The sequence below is a fragment of the Macaca fascicularis genome, chromosome 6, assembly GCF_037993035.2.
Source record: "Macaca fascicularis isolate 582-1 chromosome 6, T2T-MFA8v1.1".
Taxonomy (NCBI): domain Eukaryota; kingdom Metazoa; phylum Chordata; class Mammalia; order Primates; family Cercopithecidae; genus Macaca; species Macaca fascicularis.
Genome location: NC_088380.1, coordinates 141322371 through 141344568, shown reverse-complemented (window position 1 = coordinate 141344568; position 22198 = coordinate 141322371). Strand labels below are relative to the sequence as shown.

The window sequence follows — 22198 nt, the reverse complement described above, 5'->3', positions numbered from 1 at the left end:
ACTGGGCAGCACAGGGAGACTCTGTCTTAGAAAAAAAAACAACAAAAAACGAAACAAGTTTTGAACTAGTGTTAACGATATGCATATTGACATGAAATGTCACAACCTGATCTCCAATTTATTTGAAATGTGTGAAAAACTAAGAAAAATTGATGTGAGGGTAGACAATGAATAGTAGCTAAAAAATTGATAAACAAATATAGTCATCGCTCAGTATCCTCAGGGGATTGGTTCCAGGGCCCCTGGCACATACCAAAATCCTAGGACGCTCAAGTCCCTTATATAAAATGGAATAGTATGCCCATATCATCTACATCCTCCTGAAAACTTTAAAAAACTCTAGATTACTTAAAACCACCTATTATAGTGTAAATGCTATGTATTAATAGTTTTTATACTGTACTGTTTAGGGAACAATACCAAGAAGAATAGATTTTGTGTATGTTCAGGATGGACACATTTTTTCCCAAATATTTTCAATCTGCAGTCTATGGACACGAAGGGCTGGTTGTATATATACACAATGGAATATTATTCAGCCTTACAAAGAAAATCTGACAAATGCCACAACACAGATGAACCTTGAAAGCAATTTGCTAAGTGAAAAAGACCAGTCACAAAAAGACATAGAATGTATGATTCTACTTATAGGAGGCACCCAGAAGAGGCAAATGCAGAGACAGAAAGCAGAATAGAGGTTATGAGCAACTGCTTAGGGATGGGGAAAGAAATTTGTTACTTAAAATAGTACTGTTTCTATTCAGCGTGATTAAAACATTCTGGAAATAGATAGTAGTGAAGGTTATAGCATTGTGAATGTACTTAATGTCACTGAATTATATACAAAAAAATGGTACATTCTAAGGCCGGGCGTGGTGGTTCACACCTGTAATCCCAGCACTTTGGGAGGCCAAGGCAGGCAGATCATCTGAGGTCAGGAGTTCAAGAACAGCCTGGCCGACATGACGAAACCCTGTTTCTACTAAAACACACACAAAAAATTAGTCAGGCATGATGGCATGAGCCTATAGTCCCAGCAACTCGGGAGGCTGAGGCACAAGAACTGCTTGAACCCAGGAGGCAGGAGGCGGAGGCTGTAGAGAGCTGATATCGCACCACTGCACTCCAGTCTGGGTGACAGAGCAAAACCCTGTCTCAAACAAACAACAACAAAAAGAAATGGTGGGTGGGGGCGGGGACATTCTATGCAGTGAATATTTACCACAAAAAAAAGAGTCATTTTTGGGCCGGGCGTGGTGGCTCACACCTGTAATCCCAGCACTTTGGGAGACCAAGGTGGGCGGATCACCTGAGGTTGGGAGTTCGAGACCAGCCTGACCAACGTGGAGAAACCCCGTCCCTTACTAAAAATACAAAATTAGCCAGGCATGGTGGTACATGCCTGTAATCCCAGCTACTGGGGAGGCTGAGGCAGGAGAATCACTTGAACCTGGGAGGCGCAGGTTGCAGTGAGCCAGGATTGAGCCATCCACCCACCTCAACCTCCCAAAGTGCTGGAATTACAGGCGTGAGCCACCGTGCCCAGCTGGTCTCTATCTCTTGACCTTGTGATCCGCCCGCCTCAGCCTCCCAAAGTTCTGGGATTACAGGTGTGAGCCACCTCACCTGGTTTTTTTTTTTTTTTTTTTTTTTGTGGAGACAGAGTCTCACTCTGTTGCCCAGGCTGGAGTGCAGTGGCATGATCTCAGTTCACTGCAACCTCCGCCCCCCAGGTTCAAGCAGTTCTCCTGCCTCAGCCTCCCAAGTAGCTGGGATTATAGGCACGTGCCACCATGCCCAGCTAAGTTCTGTATTTTTAGTAGAGACAGTTTCGCCAGGTTGGCCAGGCTGGTCTCCAACTCCTGACCTCAGGTGATCCGCCCACCTCAGCCTCCCTAAGTGCTAGGATTACAGGTGTGAGTCACCGTGCCTGGTCTGTGTTTTGTGTTCTAGTTCCACACATATATAACAATAGCAATATCACAAGAAATTAAAATGTTACTTTGAAATTTCAATAAAAGCTCTTTAAAGTGAATCATGAAAACCTACAGACAGCATGTGCAATGGAAAGGGTGAAACACAGACAAAATTTAAATTCAATTCCTCCATAGTCAATAAATGGTGATGGAACTTGGTCAAACCAAAGTATGCCTGTATGATTTTCTTTCTCTTAGATGGGGCAATAATAATACTTACTCCCACAGAGCACTTTTGAGTAAAAACTGATATAAAATTTAGTTCTGAATTATAGAGAACAAAGTAAATATCGAGAACACAGCACAATGCTCGGCAAGTACTTAATAGATACTTTATGTGTGAATCAAATGAATAATTACCTCCATGAAGAGACATGCAAGGATAAGATGCTCTCATTAAATCCTTAAGAAGACCATCAGCATGTTCCTGCTTATCCACAAATATAATGACAGATCCTGACTCTTGATAATGGCCTAGAAGCTCAAGTAACTTCAAGAATTTCTTTTCTTCTTCAATCACAATCTGAAAACACCATATTGAACCAAGTTAATGGAGTGAAAATGCAAATGGATCCCTTGGACAGAAATATTCATTTTATTTGTGGTGAATGAATAAATGAAAATATCTTGCTATATCTTTACCAAGGGCTAGGAAGACGTTGATTTTAATTGTAAACAATAAAAAAAAATTGTAAACTTTCAGGGTTTAACAGGCTTGCAAATGTGGGCAAATGATCATCTGTTCTCTCTGGCTCTTAATTTCATATCCTAGTAACCAAGAGATAAAATAGGTATGTGACATTTCTTTTCCCTTTGTAGAGACAGAGGTCTCGCTATATTGCCCAAGCTAGTCTCCAGCTCCTGGCCTCAAGTGATCCTCCTACCGTGGTCTCCTAAAATAGTGGGATTACAGGCATGAGTCACCATGCCCATCTGGTATGTGACATTTCTATATATCGGCTCACCACTCACCACTTTTGATGAGAGAAACTAAAACGACATTTTATTTTATGTCTTTAAAGAGACAGGGCTCACTATGGCTAGGGTGCTATTCAGAGATGTGATCCAGCTATGATAAGCAAGAAAGTTTTGACGTGTTCTGTTTTTCTGCCCTGGGTAGAATATCTCATTCTTTAGGCAATCTGGTGGTCCCCTGTTACCAGGAGGTCACCACACTGATGCTGAACTTAGTATGGACAAAGATATGCATAGTGCACTACAGTCCGGAACTACAGGGACTGAAAAGCTGCAACTTCAGGCATGCACCACCGCACCCAGCAAAAAAAAAAAAAAAAAGAGCATTTTACATAGTTGCATGGAACAGCATAGTTAAGTGTATCTGGTAAAATACTGAAGGCTACAGTAGTGGTATACGACTTCATTTTAGAAATTATCTTGCCTACCTCACACACAGTGATCCCAAAAGGATCACACATACTACCTAAGTATCAACGAAACTGGGAATTTCCTAAAGATGGTACCCACCACTTGTTGTTCCACATCCGAGCAAACCACACTCCTGCCTCCAACTTGTACTTCAATAGGTTTACTCAGGATCCTGCGAGCCAAAGCCTCCATAGCTCTGGGGAAAGTAGCTGAAAACATAACCGTCTGTCGATCAGGACGAACATTATCCACGATGCGCATGACCTGAGAAAAAGAAAACATTACAAATAAACATGGTAAATAGGGTCTTCAAAGCTTACGCAATGTTAAAACCAAGTAAAAGGAACTTTTGAGAACAACTATCTCAGTTTTGCCACTCCCACAGTCTTTCAATCTCAAGAAACGACAACTCCACACATGCTTAGGCCAAAAATCTAGGAGACATCTTTGATTAATCTCTGTCGCTCATCTTACAACCAATCCATCAACAAATGTAGTGGTCTCTCTTCAAATTATATCTAGGATACAACCCACTACCACTGTTTCCCTTCATTTATTCAACACGTTTTTATTAAAGAACCATCTTGAACCAGGTACTGTTCTAAGTACTAGGAATATGCAATAAAAACAGACAAAAAGAGGAGGATTCTGGGAAGCTGGCAGAGCGGGAATCACCAGGAATCTGTATCCACACCTAGACAACAACTGTGCTGGTAGAATCTGTCTGATGTAACCACTTTGGAATTCTGGAATCTACAGAAGGTTTGCAACTTCCTGGGAAAAGCCTGGAAGATAAATTGTGGCTGTTTTCTGCCATTTTCAGCTCTTAGCACAGTAGCAGTTAACCATCCCCCACAAACAGCCCCACAGCAGGCAGGCATGCACATTTCTGAAGCAAACTGTACATAGCTTGCAAGAGCCAGGGTGGTCAAGAAGGACTCTGTCCTCCAAATATGGAGGATCTCTGCTCTGATTGTTACTTCTGATCACAGAGGTAAAGACAAACAGACATTGGCTGTTATTGTTGCATTCACACCCTGCAAACCACTGTAAGCCCGGACCCCTCAAGCTGAAGTGACTACCAGGGTTAATCTGATGCCCCTTCCCTCTGCCTTTTCTTCTTTTGAGAGCCAAAAATTAAATACTAGGAGATTAAAAAACAAATGAATATCCAAAGAAATTTACAAACTAACCACACATACAGAATGCCACAGGCTCAGAAAACACATGAAATGACCTTAAGTGTACACCTCAGGGCAATCCTAGCCACAGACCACCTACGACAATCAAATACAAAAATAATACACAATAACAGTAATAAAAAACAGTAAACCCTAGGGAAAGGGGAGAATCTGATTCCCAAATTACCACATTACTAGATTCAAATGTCCAATTTTCAGGCCGGGTGTGGTGACTCAGGCCTGAAATCCCAGCACTTTGGGAGGTCAAGGCAGGCGGATCACTTGAGCTCAGGAGTTAAAGGCCAACCCCGCCAACATGCTGAAACCCTGTCTCTACTAAAAACACAAAAATTAGCCAGGCGTGGTGGCATACGCCTATAATCCCATTTACTCAGGAGGGTGAGAGGCAGGAGAACCACTTGAACCTGGGAGGTGGAGGTTGCAGTGAGCCACTGCACTTCAGCCTGGGCTACAGAGTGAAACTGTCTCAAAATAAATAAATAAAAAAAAATAATTTCCAATTCTCACTATTTTCTTCAGTATATAATCATGCCTGGAAGCACACTACTGCTTGCCAACTCTTCTCTAGGCAGAAGTCAGTGTGCAGCTTTGATCTATGAAGCTCACAAAATAATCACAAACTAAATCGAAATTTTCCTCTTTTTTTCTTGAGACACAGTCTCACTCTGTCACCCAGGCTGGAGTGCAGAGACATTACATTGACTCACCACAGCCTCTATCTCCCAGGCTCAAGCAATCCTGCTACTCCAGCCTCCTGAGTAGCTTGGACTATAGGCGCATGCTCCCACATCCAGCTAATTTTTATGTATTGGACATAAATACATGAGAGAATGCTGAATTAATCATTTATTTTGTTTATATGTATTTATGTATCTGTATGTATTTATGGCAAGGAATGATTCACACTTTGCCTTTCAATGGAAAAAGTTGTTTTGAACTCACTCTATAAGAACCTGGTTTACCAGAAGGTCCCTATCAATCACTCTTATCTACTTAAAGCATTATAATAAAATCTAAGATTTCACATGACTGGGAAAGACATTGAAAGGCACGTGACTCTGTTCCATCTGATACTTCAATTCTCTTTACTCTCTTTCCACAAACAGACCCCTTGCCTCTGCTTGAATACCTGGAAGAAACAGATATTCAGTATCATATCAGCCCCCGCTTCCTCATGAAGCAATGTTTCATCTCCAAATAATGTTTATCCAGTCCTTCCTCAAAATAAACTCATATCAAGCTCCATATGACTTCCCCACTGGATCCCATTTGTACTCCTTGGGACCAAAAAAATAAATTCAATGTTGCTTTCATGTGACACTTGTTCAGAGTTAAAGGATGCTATCATATCTTCTACTTAAAGCTGATTATTATTATTATTTATATTATCATTTTTTGAGATGAAGTCTAGCTCTGTCACCCAGGCTTTAAGTGCAGTAATGCGATCTTGGCTCACTGCACCCTGTGCCTCCCAGGTTCACGTGAGTCTCCTGCCTCAGCCTCCCGAGTAGCTGGGATTACAGGTGTCCATCACCATGTCCAACTAATTTTTGTATTTTCAGTAGAGACAGGGTTTCACCATGTTGGCCAGGCTAGTCTGATCTCCTGACTTCAAGTGTTCTGCCTGCCTTGGCCTCCCAAAGTGCTGAGATTAAAGCCATGAGCCACCATGCCCCGCCCAAAGCTGAGTATCATTTTAACTGTTTCTCATATGGCTCAAGCATTACCATAATCCTGCTTCTTCTGTGTTCTTCTATTTACATCTCATTTAGAATGCAGTCCTTAAATCTAAACACAATACATGCACTATCATATAACAGGCAATAAATTTTTGGAGAGTACATGGATAAACTGAAAAGGCTAAATATGACATTTGCCTTATCCCTTTTCTATGCACATTTCCATTACTGTGGACTCTTATAATCCTTTTTTATTTATTTTTTGGCAACTACAGCCTACTGACAATTCACAATGTTCTTCTTAAGAAAACTTTCTACCACCTTTAAAATGTGTTCCTATAAATCTGTATCACTGAAATTTTGCACCTAAGCAAACAGCATATATAAGGAATATAAAAACCTAGGCTAGACAAATTCTTTAGGCCATTATCTTAGTAAAAGTGAATGACTTTGATAAATGTAAATAACGTGCTATCTAGACTAGATAATGAGGTATTTAAAAGCATGATTTAAAAGAATTTATTTAAAAAGACAATGGGCTGGGCGTAGTGGCTCACGCCTGTAATCCCAACACTTTGGGAGGCAAGGTGGGTGGATCGCCTGAGGTCAGGAGTTCGAGACCAGCCTGGCCAACATGGTGAAACTCCATCTCTACTAAAAACACAAAAGTTAGCCAGGCGTGGTGGTGGGCACCTGTAGTCCCAGCTACTTGGGAGGCTGCAGCGGCAGAATCACTTGAATCCAGGAGGCAGAGGTTGCCATGACTGGTGATCGCTCTCCACTGCACTCTAGCCTGGGTGACAGAGCAAGACTCCGTCTCAAAAAAATAAAATAAGGCTTAAGGTCTATTATTAGCACTCCAATTCTAGTTTAACTGGTGTTGGTCTTACACGGCTAAGAAATGCCAGTATAAACACCTCCTGAAGAAGTTTTATGAGGAATCTGAAACATAAATATGTGCTTCAAGACTGTATGTCCCCAGTCTTCTGTATTACCATGCAACAGAAAAGTGTGTGTGTGAATTTCAGAAACCACATGAACATTTCATTCTCATGGCAGCTACAAGGTTATATTTACATTTCAAAACACTTAATAAATGTAATGATTACCTGGGGTTCAAAACCCATATCAAACATTCTGTCTGCTTCATCTAAAACAACATATGTCACTCTTCGAAGATTTGTGACCCGACCTAAGATGAGAAGAAAAATAAAGACAAAAAGAAAACTAAAAATCAGTCCCAATTCATTTTATGGCTACCAAGAACTTTTAAAAACTGTAAAGGAAACTAAAATGCCTGACTTAACCAGAGGGGTAAGTTAGGTATCTTTAAAAAGTGAAAAGAAATTTTGATCTAAAATGTCTTAATCTAGTGACAAATACTTTCTGACAATGGGTATATGAGGCCCTTTATTTTGTCAAACTCGTCTCTTGCATACCATCATAGGGCCTGAAGAACCTGTAAAATTCAGAAAACAGCCCTCTCCAAAACACATCATAAAACTAAGACTGAGATGAAGCATCGAGCCACATCAGCCATTATCTGACAGCATCACCTAGAAAAAAACATATTAGAGATTACAGCGTATGTGTGGAAAGCAAGTTCTAGTGCTATTTTAGACACAGAAAATGCCTCTCTATATTATTTTATAACCTACTTCATATATTTAGAAGCTTCTTAAACGGGCATGTCAAACCCTTAATGAGAAGCTATTTGACAGCATTAGGAAACTATTGTATCACATAAAAACTTTAAACACCAAAACACATTACATAAACACATTTTCCATACAAAGATATAAATCCCAATTTTATTAAGTGAACCCACTGACTTAAATAAATGCCAACTGGCTTCCTAACCAGTGAAAACAAAATACATACACAGGAAACCTCTTCTAAAATATTAACACAAGCATTGCTATCAACTGTTGAATCAATCTCCTGGCAAAAACATGTACAAAAAGTTATTTAAAAATAGACCAAAATGACAGATAAGAGAAAAAGGTAAAATTAATCAAGATGAATTTCAGGAGGAGACTTAATGCAGCATTGAGAAAAAAAAAAAACAAGGGATTATTTAATCAGCATTCAAATCAAAACTTTCCATATGCTAGACAAGCACAAAGATTTCTCAAACAATTCTGATGTCACTTTGCCAACTTCATGTACAATTAGAATTAAGTTCATACAGAAATTCAAGCAGAATACTATTAGAAACATGCACTAACTCACAGTTTTTAACACTCTATTACGTACATACTGAATATTGCAATAGAAACCTCTGAGAACATTTTCTTCAAAAAATAAAAAGTGCCAAAATAAGTGCTATCTAATATTTAAGTATTCCACACTAGCATTTGTAGCCCCAATTAGTTTTGCAAGGTCGGGAACAGCATTAAATTACCTACCTTTGATGGTTTAAGTCTCGGAAGCCCAGTTCTATAAATCTTGAAGGGCCTTTCTCCACAGAAGTTAAATAATGTCAACAGTTTAGTAAGAGTTTTGATAGGGAATAATTTAACAAAGCATAACATTTGAGCTACAAACATGCAATATTTACAAAAGATGAAATTTCTTGAAGCTGCAATATCTTAATTTATGTAGTATTGTAAGAAAATACTAGCTCATGTGGAGAAAAAGTCTAAATTTTGTAATAAAGAAAAGGCTACTACCCTATTCTTTTACTAAGCAAAGCCAGGCAAAAAATGGATTAAGAATCCAAGTTATGATCAGAGTTACTTCTGAAAAAAATTTTTAAATTGCAAAAATATCATTAATGTTTATAATAATCAACTTGTTCCAATACAAGTTTTTTTTTTTTTTTTTTTTTGAGACGGAGTCTCGCTCTGCCACCCAGGCTGTAGTACAGTGGGGTGATCTTGGCACACTGCAAGCTCCGCCTCCCGGGTTCAAGCTATTCTCCTGCCTCAGCCTCCCAAGTAGCTGGGACCACAGGCTACAAATTTTAAGATACTGCAACTTTAAGAAGAAATATAGAAACCCTTTGTTGGTTTCTTGCATCTGTTTTAACAAAAAAATGTAAAGAATTCAAAAAGGAAAGACACCAAAAAAATACCCCTGACTTACCACTGTTAGCCGCTAACATGTCAATCATTCGACCAGGTGTGCAAACAATAATTTCAGCACCTCTTTTCAGCTCAGCAATCTAATAAAAAAGATGAAACTTAATAGTCTATCACTAATGCTTACTTAAACACTAAAAAATATTACATTTAGTTCTTGCCTAGTCTGGTAAGAAGACTTCAAAGCCTCCTGCCTAATTATTTTGAATCTCGGGGCACTACTAAAGAAACAGCAACAGCCAGACGCAGTGGCTCACGCCTGTAATCCTAGCACTTTGGGAGGCTGAGGTAGGCAGATCACGAGGTCAGGAGATCGAGACCATCCTGGCTAACACGGTGAAACCCCGTCTCTACTAAAAATACAAAAAATTAGCCAGGCGTGGTGGCAGGTGCCTGTAGTCCCAGCTACTCGGGAGGTTGAGGCAGGAGAATGGGGTGAACTTGAGAGGCGGAGCTTGCAATGAGGTGAGATCGCACCACTGCACTCCAGCCTGGGTGAAAGTGTGAGACTCCGTCTCAAAAAAAAAAAGAAAAAAACAGCAACAACGTGACCACATAGTGCCATAAATTTGAAACAAATAAAAACTAGAGAATTTTGCAAATTTGATTTGCCACTATCCCTCAAAACCAAGAAACAAACTTAAGAAAGCAGTTTAAAAAAAAAAAGTGATCATCTTTGAGCCCAGGAGTTCAAGGTTGCAGTGAGCTATGATCACATCCTTGCACTTCAGCCTGAGCAAGAGCGAGACCTTGTCTCAGAAAAGAAATTTCGAAGTGACCACATAGACTAGCGTTTTTCAAACTGAGGATTGCCACATTAGTGAATCATTAAATCCTTTAACAGTCATAATCAGCTTTTTTTTTTTTTTTTTTTTTGAGACAGGGTCTCATTCTGTTGCCCAGGCTCTGTTGTCCAATGCAGCAGTGTCATCATAGCTCACTGCAGCCTAGATCCTGGGCTCAAGAGATGATCACTTTTTTAAAAAAACTGCTTTCTTAAGTTCGTTTCTTGATTTTGAGGGATAGTGGCAAATCAAATTTGCAAACTTCTCTAGTTAGCCACTAGCTAGGACTACAGGCACTCGCTAATTTATTTACTGTTTTAAGAGATGGGGTCTCACCATATTGCCCAGGCTGGTCTCAAACTCCTGGACTCAAGTGATTCTCCCATTTCAGCCTCCCAAAGTGCTGTGATGATTACAAGTATGAGCCATAGTGCTCAATCACAACCAGCGTTTTTTAAATGAAATAGAATGCAAAATACCGGAAGTCCCTTAACATCATAAAACTTTTGTTTGGCATTTATATAAATACAATGTGCAAGCATGTACCATGTTGTTTTGTAAGTATATTTCTACAAACTATAGTCATGAAAAATCATAAACTTAGAAAATGAAGTTCAAGTAATTAAAATAGCACTGGAGTTAACAAAAGCAAATATTCTTGAAGTGTGTTCTTGTACCAAGAGTCCTAAGAAACAGTTTTGTAGTTAAGTTCAGAAAATGACAATTTATCCCATTTATCTAGCAACACGATACACATTAGCTTATTAAGAACTAAGAAGTCTTACAGCAAAGAAACTGGTTTTAACTTTTTATACTCCAACGTTTCCAAAACTTATCCAACCACAGAACCTACTTTTTTGCCTTCTTCTACTCAGGCAAAATATCTGAAAACTATTTCATTCTTTAGAAGACAGCTGAAGGGATGGTCATAGTGGCTCACGAGGGAAGCCGAGGCAAGCAGATTGCTTGAGCCCAGGAATTCGAGACCAGCCTGGGCAACATGGCAAAAACCTCATCTCTACAAAAAAATACAAAAATTAGCTGGGTGTGGTGGCATGCATCTGTGGTCCCAGCCACTCAGGAGGCTGAGGAGGAAGGACTGCTTGAGCCCAGGAGGTCACAGACGCAGTGAGCCAAGGTCACACCACTGCACTCCAGCCTGGACAACAGAGCAAGATGCTGTCTCAAATAAAACAGAACCAAAAAAAAAAGAAGAAGAAAAAAACACCTCTGATATTAATGCATCCCAGTAATCACCATCACTTTTTCCCCCCGAAGATGGAGTCTTGCTGTCTCCCAGGCTGGAGCGCAGTGGCGTGATCTCAGCTTACCACAACTTCCGCCTCCCAGGTTCAAGTGATTCTCCTGCCTCAACCTCCCAAGTAGCTGATATTATAGGCACGCACCACCACACCAGGCTAATTTCTGTGTTTTTAGTAGAGACCGGGGATCTCGCCATGTTGGCTAGGCTGGTCTTGAGCTCCTGATCTCATGATCCACCCGCCTTGGCTTCCCAAAGTGCTGGGATTACAGGCGTGAGTCACCGTGCCTGGCCACCATCACTTTTTAAAGACGTCAGCATAGATTATAGAAAATAAATGCTCAGAGATCAGAGACCTAGGTTCCAGGACAAACTCTAGAACGTATTAACCTAATTGGTCAACTTAATAAATCTTTCTGAGTATTTCCTCATATGTAAAATTAAAAAAAAATCTGCCTTCTCAGGCAGGGGAAGAGGGAGGAGGGATAATCTATGTAAAAATGACTCAAAAATTCTAATACAGCATTAACATAACTATATTGGGTCATAATTAACAAAAATTATATATATTTAAGGTGTACAACATGTTTGATAAACATATACACTCTGACCACAATCAAGCTAACATATCCCCTTACATAGTTACCAATATTTTCTTTTGTGGTAAGAACATTTAAGATCGGTTGGGCGCAGTGGCTCACGCCTGTAATCCCAGCACTTTGGGAGGCCAAGGCAGGAGGATCACTTGAAGTCAGGAGTTCAAGACCAATCTGGCCAATATGGTGAAACCCCATCTCTACTAAAAATACAAAAATTAGCCAGGCAAGGTGGCGGGCACCTGTAGTCCCAGCAACTTGGGAGGCTGAGGTAGGAGAATCGCTTGAACCGGGGAGGCGGAGGTTGTAGTGAGCCAAGATTGCGCCACTGCACTCCAGCCTGGATGACAGGGCGAGACTCCACCCCAAAACGAAAAAAAAAAAAAAAAAGAACATGATGTGAGATCTACTGGCTTAGCAAATTATTCAGCATACAATATAATATTAACTAGTCACCACGCTGTACGTTACATCTCCAAAGGTATTCATCCTGCATGAAATAACTAATTCTTACTATTATTTTTATACCTCATTTTTAAAATGATTTTAGAAGCAATCACTATTCAAAAAACTAAAAGTAAAAGTCACTCTTTTACTTTATTGAATCTTCCAACTTGAGAAAAGAATGGAAAACATGAATATTTCTTATGTAACTACCTGCTCACTGATTCCTGTTCCTCCATAAACACAGACCACTCTAAGTCCCAAAGTCTTGGAAAACTTCTTACACTCTTTAGTAATCTGTAAAGCCAGTTCTCGAGTTGGAGTCATGATGACAGCTGGAAAGATAAATACATCAGTAGCCTAACCACCAAAATTCTTAAGGCTATGCTTTAAAGTATTCAATTTCACCTCTACAATAAAGTTCAGATTGTTTCACCTAATATTTTTTGTTATGCATCTCTGAAAACTATTTCAAAAGTTGTATAACAGCAGAGGTTGTGGGGAAGGATAAGTATAAGCAGAGTTTAAAAACATGCTAAAAGAAGAAAAATGACAGTTAAATGCCTCATCCAACCCTCAGGAAAACAAATACTTGGTTCAATAGAACGCAAATAGTTTTCTAATGCAAATCACAGATCAAAGAAAGTCAAGTGACTCACTGTGCCACAGAAGCCATACTGTTGCTTCCAGAAACAACCTTGGTCTGAGGGGCACAGACAGAGGAGAGAGATACTATGCCCCGTGTTCCTAAGAGAAAAGCTGAACAACTTTCCAAAACCCTATTCAACTTTGCAAGAGTTATCTCTGCCAAGATGAATCAAGAAACCAGAATCTAAACAACTAATCTTGAATGAAATGCTGGCATTATAGCCTGTTAAGGCCAAAAACTACCTAGGAAAATATGTTTCCCTAGTATATTCCATGTTGCCTTTACATATCTATTGATACCAGCCTAACAAACCTCAATATAAATAAACAGATAGATGCACGAGGAGTCTACCTGCCAAGTCAGAGTTTAAAAACTGAGCTGTGCCAGGAGGGGCTGTTTTTGTACTTCTGAGATGTCACTCCAGAGCTCTGAAGATTCTCACTCCACCTGCTGGTAAGGGGAAATCAGCCCCAAAGTGCCAAATTGATAAAGAAAATGTACATAAAGACATCTTCATTGTCATAATTAAGAACATTATAAACTATAAGGTCTTTCTGTTTGACAACAAAGCTGTTATTTGAAAAATAGTTTAATGAAAATAACTGTACCTATTGGCCCCTCTCCTTCTTCTAATGACCTCTGATCCATGATGTGTCTAAACATGGGCAACAGAAAAGCAATGGTCTTTCCACTTCCTGTTTTGGCAATGCCAATCAAATCTCGTCCAGACATTATAGCAGGAATAGCTTGGGTTTGGATTGGCGTGGGCTTTTCATAGCCATGCCTTAAAAAGAAAACCAAAGGAAGATAAGGTAAGAATTGAGATTGCTGGGCCCCAAAGAGGTCCCATGTGTTCCCATAAAAATAAACTTCCAAAAGGCTGTATATATTCATACAATAAAATACTATTTGGCAATAAAAAGGGAAGTACTAACACATTCTACAATATGGACTAACCCTGACAACAACATGTAAAGTGAAAAAGGTCAGTCACTAAAGACAAAAATTGTTTGATCCCATTTACATGAAATGTTAGGAATAGCCAAATCTATTCTAGAGACAAAAAGTAGATTAATGGTTGCCCAGGGGTGGGGAGAGGGGAGAAGACTGACTACTAATGGACAAAAGTTTCTTTTTGGGATAATGAAAAATTTAAAAATTAGGCAGGGCGCAGTGGTTCATGACTGAAATCCCAGCATTCTGGGAGGCTGACATGGGAGAATCATTTGGGGCCAGCAGTTCAAGACCAGCCTGGTCAACATAATGACACCCCATCTCTTAAAAAAAAAAAAAAGGGGGCCAGGCATGGTGGTTCATGCTGTAATCCCAGCACTTTCAGAGGCCGCGGCAGGTGGATGATCTGAGGTACAGAGTTTGAGACCACCCTCACCAAAATGCAGAAACCCTGTATCTACTAAAAACACAAAATGAGCCAGGCGTGGTGGCGCATGCCTGTAATCCCACCTACTTGGGAGGCTGAGGCAAAAGAATCGCTTGAACCCGAGAGGTGGAGGTTGCAGTGAGTGAGATAGAGCCAATGCACTCCAGCCCGGGCAACAAGAGTTAAATTCTGTCTCAAAAAAAAAAAAAAAGGCTGAGCACGGTGGCTCATACCTGTAATCCTAGCACTTTGGGAGGCCGAGGCGGGCAGATCACCAGGTCAGGAGTTTGAGACCAGCCTCACATGGTGAAACCCTGTCTCTACTAAAAATACAAAAATTAGCCAGGCGTGGTGTGGCAAACACCTGTAGTCCCAGCTACCTGGGAGGCTGAGGCAGGAGAATCAGTCGAACCCGGGAGGCAGAGGTTGCGGTGACCCGAGATCACGCCACTGCACTCCAGCCTGGGCAACAGAGTGAGACTCTGTCTCAAAAAAATAAATAAATAAAACCAAAAAACAAACAAACAAAAAAATTTCCAAAAATTAGACTATTGTAATGGTTGCAAAACTATAAAAATACACTAAAAAACATTAAGTTGGCTGGGCGCAGTGGCTCATGCCTGTAATCCTAGCACTTTGGGAGGCTGAGGCGGGCAGATCACCTGAGGTCAGGATTTCAAGGCCAGCCTGGCCAACATGGGGAAACCTGGTCTCTACTAAAAATATTTTAAAAATTAACCAGCCGTAGTGGCGCACACCTATAGTTCAGCTACTCAGGAGGCTGAGGCAGGATAACTGCTTGAGCCCGGGTGGCTGAGGTCACAGTGAGCACAGTGAGATCGCACCACTGTACTCTACCCTGGGCAACAGAGCAAGATTCTGTCTCAAACAACAAAAAAAAGCAGTTGTATAATTTAAAGGGTAAATTTTGATATGTAAATTATCTCAATAAAACAATTTTTTTAAACGTAAGTTTTTTTTAGAGTAAAAATGTAACTCAGGGAGACATTGGTGTGAAAGGACTATTTTGAGCAGCAAGACACAGAAAACATAAACAACCACCAACCACTTACTTTTTGAGGGAATTTAAGATCTTCATGGAAATTCCACACTGGACCCAGGATTTAATTGGTTTGGGACAACCTTTTCCTTTAACTGTAATGCCCTCCATTTCCAATCGAAACACATTTACCTCTACAAAACAAAACCCAGATTAAAAGTTCTTAAATATTGTTCTATTGGTGTCTTCTACTTTTCAATTAGGCATAAGATGAAGAATCTTTAACTCTTATGCCAGGCCCAGTGGCTCACACCTGTAATCCTAGCAACTAGCACTTTGGGAGGCAGACTCAGGCAGATCCCTTGAACCCAGGAGTTGTAAGACCAACCTGGGCAACAGGCAGGAAACCCTGCCTCGACAAAAAGTACAAAAATTAGCTGGGTGTGGTGGCACATGCCTGTAGTCCCAGTTACTCAGGAGGCTGACATAGGAAGATCACCTGAGCCTATCAGGGGGATGTGGGGTGTGGTAGGAAATCAAGGCTGTAGTGAGCCATGACTGCACCACTGCACTCCAGCCTCCAGCCTGGGCAATGGAGGGAGAGACCCTGTCTCAAAACAAAACAAACAATTTTTTAAATTTTTGTATTTTTTTTAGTAGAGACAGGGTTTCACCATATTGGCCAGGATGGTCTCGAACTACTGACCTCATGATCTGCCTGCCTAGGCCTCACAAAGTGCTGGGATTACAGGCGTGAGCCACTGCATCCGGCCTACTTTTCCGTATTTTAGTAGACGGGGTTTCACTCTATTGCCCAGGCTGGTCTCGAACTTCTGAGCTCAAACAATGCGCCCACCTCAGCCTCCCAAAGTGCTGGGATTACAGGTGTGAGCCAACGCACCTGGCCAATTAATTTTTGATCATTTTAAAAATATTTCCAAAACACCCTCCTTCATCAGACACTATCCACATTTCTCTTGAGTAATGTGAAATGTATCCTCTTCTGTTAGTAAATGAAAAAATGAAATTTTACCTTCTTGAGACATTTTTGCTAGTTCTGGAACTTCGACATAGAAGTTTTTCCTAAATGGCTCATATTCAATTTTTCCATGATCAACTGGTTCTAGAAGCTTTCGCTGTTTTGTTTGATACCCTGTAAGGGCTGTCTGAAGATCAACTTCTTCCTCCTCTGAAGAATACTATAGTTTAAAAGAAAAAAATTAAAGAGGTAAGCTCATTACTATTTTCCTCTTGTGGGAAGCAATACTCCTAGCTTTTCAAATCTTCCTCTCCTAGAAACTACTCTAATTTTTTTACTTTCTGCAATACACTGTTTGACCCACAAGATTTTTATAGTGCTCCAGCACACTTAAACCTCTTAATTTTAAAATCACCTCAAATGATGTATGTCATCTTGAATTAGAAATACATCAAGAAGCTCCTGAAGAATTTTTCGACTTACTTTTCTTTTTCTTTGCCCTTTAGAAAGTTAAAATGCCAATATAAAGCTAAAACAGTAATGATCAGAGACGGCTCTAATAAGGTTTTGCTATTGTTTTTACTATATAAATCTTTACAATACGTGTTAATGGAAAGAAAGTTAATTCATTCTGTTACTTCATTTTTTTCTCTCCATATTGTATGCCTGAAGTGAGCTGATGAGGGGCAGAAAGATCATACAGTTAGGAATGAAAGACATCAGAATGTTCCACTAAATAGATATTTAACTAGATACTATACTACTACTAAGAATAGCAAGAATGTCTCCCAATTCTGGGAATTTCTCCTAGTTCACATAAATGAAAAGCACATCTCCATGAATGCTTTCTAATAAATGCTTCCAGGATAGTATCATAAACAAAGTCAAAATTAATGAAAAATCACCTCCATGGCATCCTGGTCATTCTCCATCAGCTCACCTTTCTTCTTATCAGAATCCACAACTGCTTTTTTGGTTGTCACAACAGTGACAACTTTTGTGACCGTTGGCCCAGACTTCTAAAATAAAGAAGAAATATAGAATATTTTGCAAAGCTGAAACGCAAGTTATATGACAGCCGAAGCCCACAATAACTGACAAAATTTCGTCTTTAGTTTCTTTTTTTAGTGACATGGTCTCCATCACCCAGGCTTGAGTGGTGTGATCGTAGCTCACTGTAACCTCAAATTTCTGGGTTCAAGGAGTCATCCCATCTGTCCTCCTGAGTTGCTAGGACTATAAGCACGTATCACCAAACCCAGTTAATTTTTTTTGCTTTTTCGCAGAAAGAGTCATGCTATGTTGCCCAGGCTGGTCTTGAACTGCTTGGCTCCAGTGATCTACCAGCCTCAGCCTACCAAATGTTCTGGGATTGCAGTTGTGAGCCAGGGCATTGAGCCAACTGAGTTATTAAATGAAAATAGAAACAACAGACTGTTTTTCTCATTAATTTGTATAAATTTTTAAGCATAATATAATTATATTTTATAATACATCCACTTATCATTTACTGTATTATAGATAATTCTATATAATATTATATATACTTTATTTATTGAGATAAAGTTTTGCTCTTGTCACCCAGGCTGGAGTGCAATGGCATGATTTCAGCTCACTGTAACCTCTGCCTCCCAGATTCAGGCAATTCTCCTGCCTCAGCCTCCCCAGTAGCTGGGATTACAGGCGCCCGCCACTATACTCAGCTAAGTTTTGTATTTTTAGTAGAAGCAGGGTTTCGCCATGTTGGCAGGCTGGTCTCGAACTCCTTATCTCAGGTAATCCACCCACCTAAGTCCCTGCAAAAGTGCTGGGATTACAGGCATGAGCCAGCGTGCCCAATTTTATATATATATATATATTTATATTTTATACATATATATATATATATATGTTTTTTTTTTTTTTCAGACTGAGTCTCATTCTGTTTCCCAGGTTAGAGTACAGTGGTGTGATCTAGGCTAATTGCTCCCAGTTCAACCTATTCCCCTTCCTCAGCCTCCCAAGTAGCTGGGATTAGAGGCATCCGCCATCACACCCAGCTAATTCTTGTATTTTTAGCAGAGATGGTGTTTTGTCATGTTGGCCAGGTTGATCTCTAACTCCTGACCTCAGGTGATCGTTCACCTTGGCCTCCCAAAATGTTGGGATTACAGGCATGAGCCACCACATCCGGCATGATTATATATTTTCAAACTACTACTAGGCTGGGCACAGAGGCTCATGTCTGAAATTCCAGCACTTTGGGAGGCTAAGACAGGAGGATCACTTGAGTCCAGGAGTTCGAGACCAACCTGGGTAACACAGCGAGATTCCACCTCTATAAACAATTAGCCAGGTGTAGTGGTACATGCCTGTAGTCCCAACTACTAAGAGGGTTGAAGCAGAATAATCGCTTCAGCCCAGGGGTATGAGGTATGATCATGCCACCGCAGCACTCCAGCCTGGGTAACACAGCGAGACCCTGTTGCTAAAAAACATTTTTTTAATTAAAAAATAGAATAAGCTTTGGGAGGCCGAGACGGGCGGATCACGAGGTCAGGAGATCAAGACCATCCTGGCTAACACGGTGAAACCCCGTCTCTACTAAAAAATACAAAAAACTAGCGGGGCGAGGTGGCAGGCGCCTGTAGTCCCAGCTAATGTAGTCCCAGCTACTCGGGAGGCTGAGGCAGGAGAATGACGTAAACCCAGAAGGCGGAGCTTGCAGTGAGCTGAGATCCGGCCACTGCACTCCAGCCTGGGCGACAGAGCGAGACCCCCTCTCAAAAAAAAAAAATAATAAAATAAAATAAAATAAGGCCAGGTGCGGAGGCTCACACTTGTAATCTCAGCATTTTGGGAGGCCAAGGCGGACAGATCACTTGAGGTCAGGAATTCAAGACCAGAATGGCCAACATGGTGAAACCGTCTCTACTGAAAATACAAAAATTAGCCAGGTATGGTGGTGGGCACTTGTAATTCCAGCTAATCGGGAGGCTGAGGTAGGAGAATCACTTGAACCTGGGAGGCACAGGGTGCAGTGAGCAGAGATAGTACCTATCACTGCACTCCAGCCTAGGCAACAGAGCAAGACTCCATTTCGAAAAACAAAACAAAACAAAACAAAACATAAATAAAATAAAAAATAAAATAAAATAAAATAGGGTGGGTGCAGTAGCCTAATGCCTGCAATCCCAGCACACTGGGAGGCCAAGGGAGGTGGCTCACCTGAGGTCAGGAGTTCAAGACCAGCCTGGCCAACATGGTGAAACCTCATCTCCACTAAAAATACAAAAATTAGCTGGGCGTGGTGGCAAGGGCCTGTAATCCCAGCTACTCAGGAAGCTGAGGCAGAAGAATAACTTGAACCCAGGAGGTGGAGGTTGCAGTGAGCTAAGACTGTGCCACTGCACTCCAGCCTAGGCAACAAAAGTGATACTCCATCTCAAAAAAATAAATTAAATTAATATAAAAAAATAAAATGAGGCTGGGCATGGTGGTTCACACCTGTAATCCCAGCACTTTGGGAGGCCAAGGTGGGAGGATCACCTGAGGTCGAGAGTTCGTGACCAGCCTGACCAACATGGTGAAACCCGGTCTCCACTAAAAATACTAAAATTAGCCAGGCATAGTGGCAGGCATCTATAATCCCAGCTACTTGGGAGGTTGAGGCAGGAGAATCACTTGAACTCGGGAGGCGGAGGTTGCAGTAAGCCAAGATTGCGCCACTGCACTCCAGCTTGGGCAATAGAGCGAGACTCTGTCTCAGAAAAAATAAATAAATAAATAAATAAATAAATTTTAAAAATGAAACAAAATACTACTAAATGGTATTTTCCAATCACTAGGCAAGCCAGGGGCTCGTACTGGGAGCCTGAATAAACCAATAAATAAAACAGGTAAAAGTCACTGCCCTTAGAGTGCTCACATTTTAGAAGGGAGAAGGGACACACTGTAAACACAAAAAAATCATATAATTTGTCAAAATGTAATAAATGCTATGAAAAAGAGGAAAAAAAGAATAAAGTGAAGGTCGTCAAGGGGTATCAAAGATGCAGCTGGGCATGGTGGCTCATGCCTGTAATCCCAGGATATTGGGAGGCCAAGGCAGGTGGATCACTTGAGGCCAGGAATTCAAGACCAGCCTAAGCAACATGGTAAAACCTCATCTCTACCAAAATACAAAAATTAGCCAGGAGTGGTGGTTCACACATGTAGTTGCAGCTACTTGGGAGGCTGAGGTAGGTAGACTGCACAGGCCTGGGAGGTGGAGGTTGCAGTGAGCCAAGATAACACCACTGCACTCCAGCCTGGGCAACAGAGAGAGACTGTTTCAAAAAAAAAAAGAAGGCCGGGCACGGTGGCTCATGCCTGTAATCCCAGCACTTTGGGAGGCCGAGGCGGGTGGATCATGAGGTCAGGAGTTCAAGACCAGCCTGGCCAAGATGGTGAAACCCCGTCTCTACTAAAAAATACAAAACTTAGCTGGGCACGCTGGTCGGCGCCTGTAATCCCAGCCACTAGGGAGGCTGAGGCAGGAAAATTGCTTGAACCCAGGAGGCGGAGTTTGCAGTGAGCCGAGATCGCGCCACTGCACTCTAGCCTGGGTGAGACAGCAAGACTCTGCCTCAAAAAAAAAATAAAAAATAAATAAATAAAAAAAAAAAGAGTATCAAAGACAGGAGTGCTAGAGAAGTCTCCAGAGAACTTATTTAAAAGGTTAATATGTAAGCAAAGATATTAAACAAAGGTGATGGTGTTAAAAGAGTGACTTTTGAAAGAACACTTAGAGCTAAAATTTGCCAGTATCTCTGGTACTTAGAAAAAGTACTGCCATCTCTCAGATGAGGAGAAAGAAAACTGTTAGCTTTATAAAATCATGCAAATCAGTAGGACAATGCAATGGAGAATTCAAGTTACCCAAAAGGAAATAGAAATCTTTAAAAATAAGAAATTCCATACCTTTTCATTTCCCCCACCACCTTTTACACTTCTCATGTTAAATTTTTTTACTTCCTCTTTCACTTCTTCCATGTAAGCATCTAATGGATCTAACTCCTCACCCTCCATTTCATTTCCTTCCTTTTCAGCTTCTGCAGGATCATCTTCATCATCTAAAATACCAGAATACACTTTCTTTAAACATCTGTTTCAATATGCAATATTTCACAATCAGACCACACCCCACCTCTCTAACCTTTTCTCCCACTGCCCAAACACCCCTTTTCCAATTACTCCAGCAATCCAGCAGTTCAAATGCTCACTTTCGGAGGTTTTTCCATTTTTACATGAAGCATGTATTACTTTTGAATATTAACAATGACAAAATAAATATGAATAAAATATAAATTGTTTGGTTGTAAAAGGGTCAAAAGATTAATTATGCCAAAAAAAGATGATCTCCAATAATAGATTTTACAGCTATACAGCTGGATGCAGAACTAGAAACTTTCTCTGCTAAATGACTTTTTTTGTTTCTTTGTTTCCTCTTTTTTTTTTTTTTTTGAGATGGAGTCTCGCTCTGTTGCCCAGGCTGGAGTGCAGTGGCACGATCTCTGCTCCCTGCAAGCTTCGCCTCCCAGGTTCACACCATTCTCTTGCCTCAGCCTCACAAGTACCTGCCACTACAGGCGCCCACCACGCCTGGCTAATCTTTTGTATTTTTAGTAGAGACAGGGTTTCACCATGTTAGCGAGGATGGTCTCAAACTCCTGACCTCGCTTTCCGCCCGCCTCAGCCTCCCTAAGTGCTGGGATTACAGGCATGAGCTTTCTTTCTTTTTTTTTTTTTTTTTTTGA

General features: G+C 40.7%; 1 protein-coding gene across 4 annotated transcripts in view; it reads right to left on the bottom strand.

The window, feature by feature from the left end:
- The window catches only part of DDX46 (DEAD-box helicase 46), a 73411-nt gene that overhangs the window by 29070 nt on the left and 22143 nt on the right, over positions 1–22198 (bottom strand). For 2 of the 4 annotated variants that reach the window (XM_015451900.4, XM_005557805.5), the window contains exons 6-15: positions 21363–21514; positions 17327–17440; positions 16476–16641; positions 15516–15636; positions 13670–13845; positions 12626–12747; positions 9331–9409; positions 7353–7435; positions 3462–3626; positions 2337–2499 (exon numbers count right to left, since the gene is read on the bottom strand). In XM_015451900.4, coding sequence (XP_015307386.1) covers positions 2337–2499; positions 3462–3626; positions 7353–7435; positions 9331–9409; positions 12626–12747; positions 13670–13845; positions 15516–15636; positions 16476–16641; positions 17327–17440; positions 21363–21514 — 1341 coding nt within the window. Of the gene's footprint in view, positions 1–2336; positions 2500–3461; positions 3627–7352; positions 7436–7682; positions 7800–9330; positions 9410–12625; positions 12748–13412; positions 13507–13669; positions 13846–15515; positions 15637–16475; positions 16642–17326; positions 17441–21362; positions 21515–22198 lie in introns of those variants that run through there. The other 2 variants (XR_012414080.1, XM_073994257.1) reach the window with 2 other exon arrangements.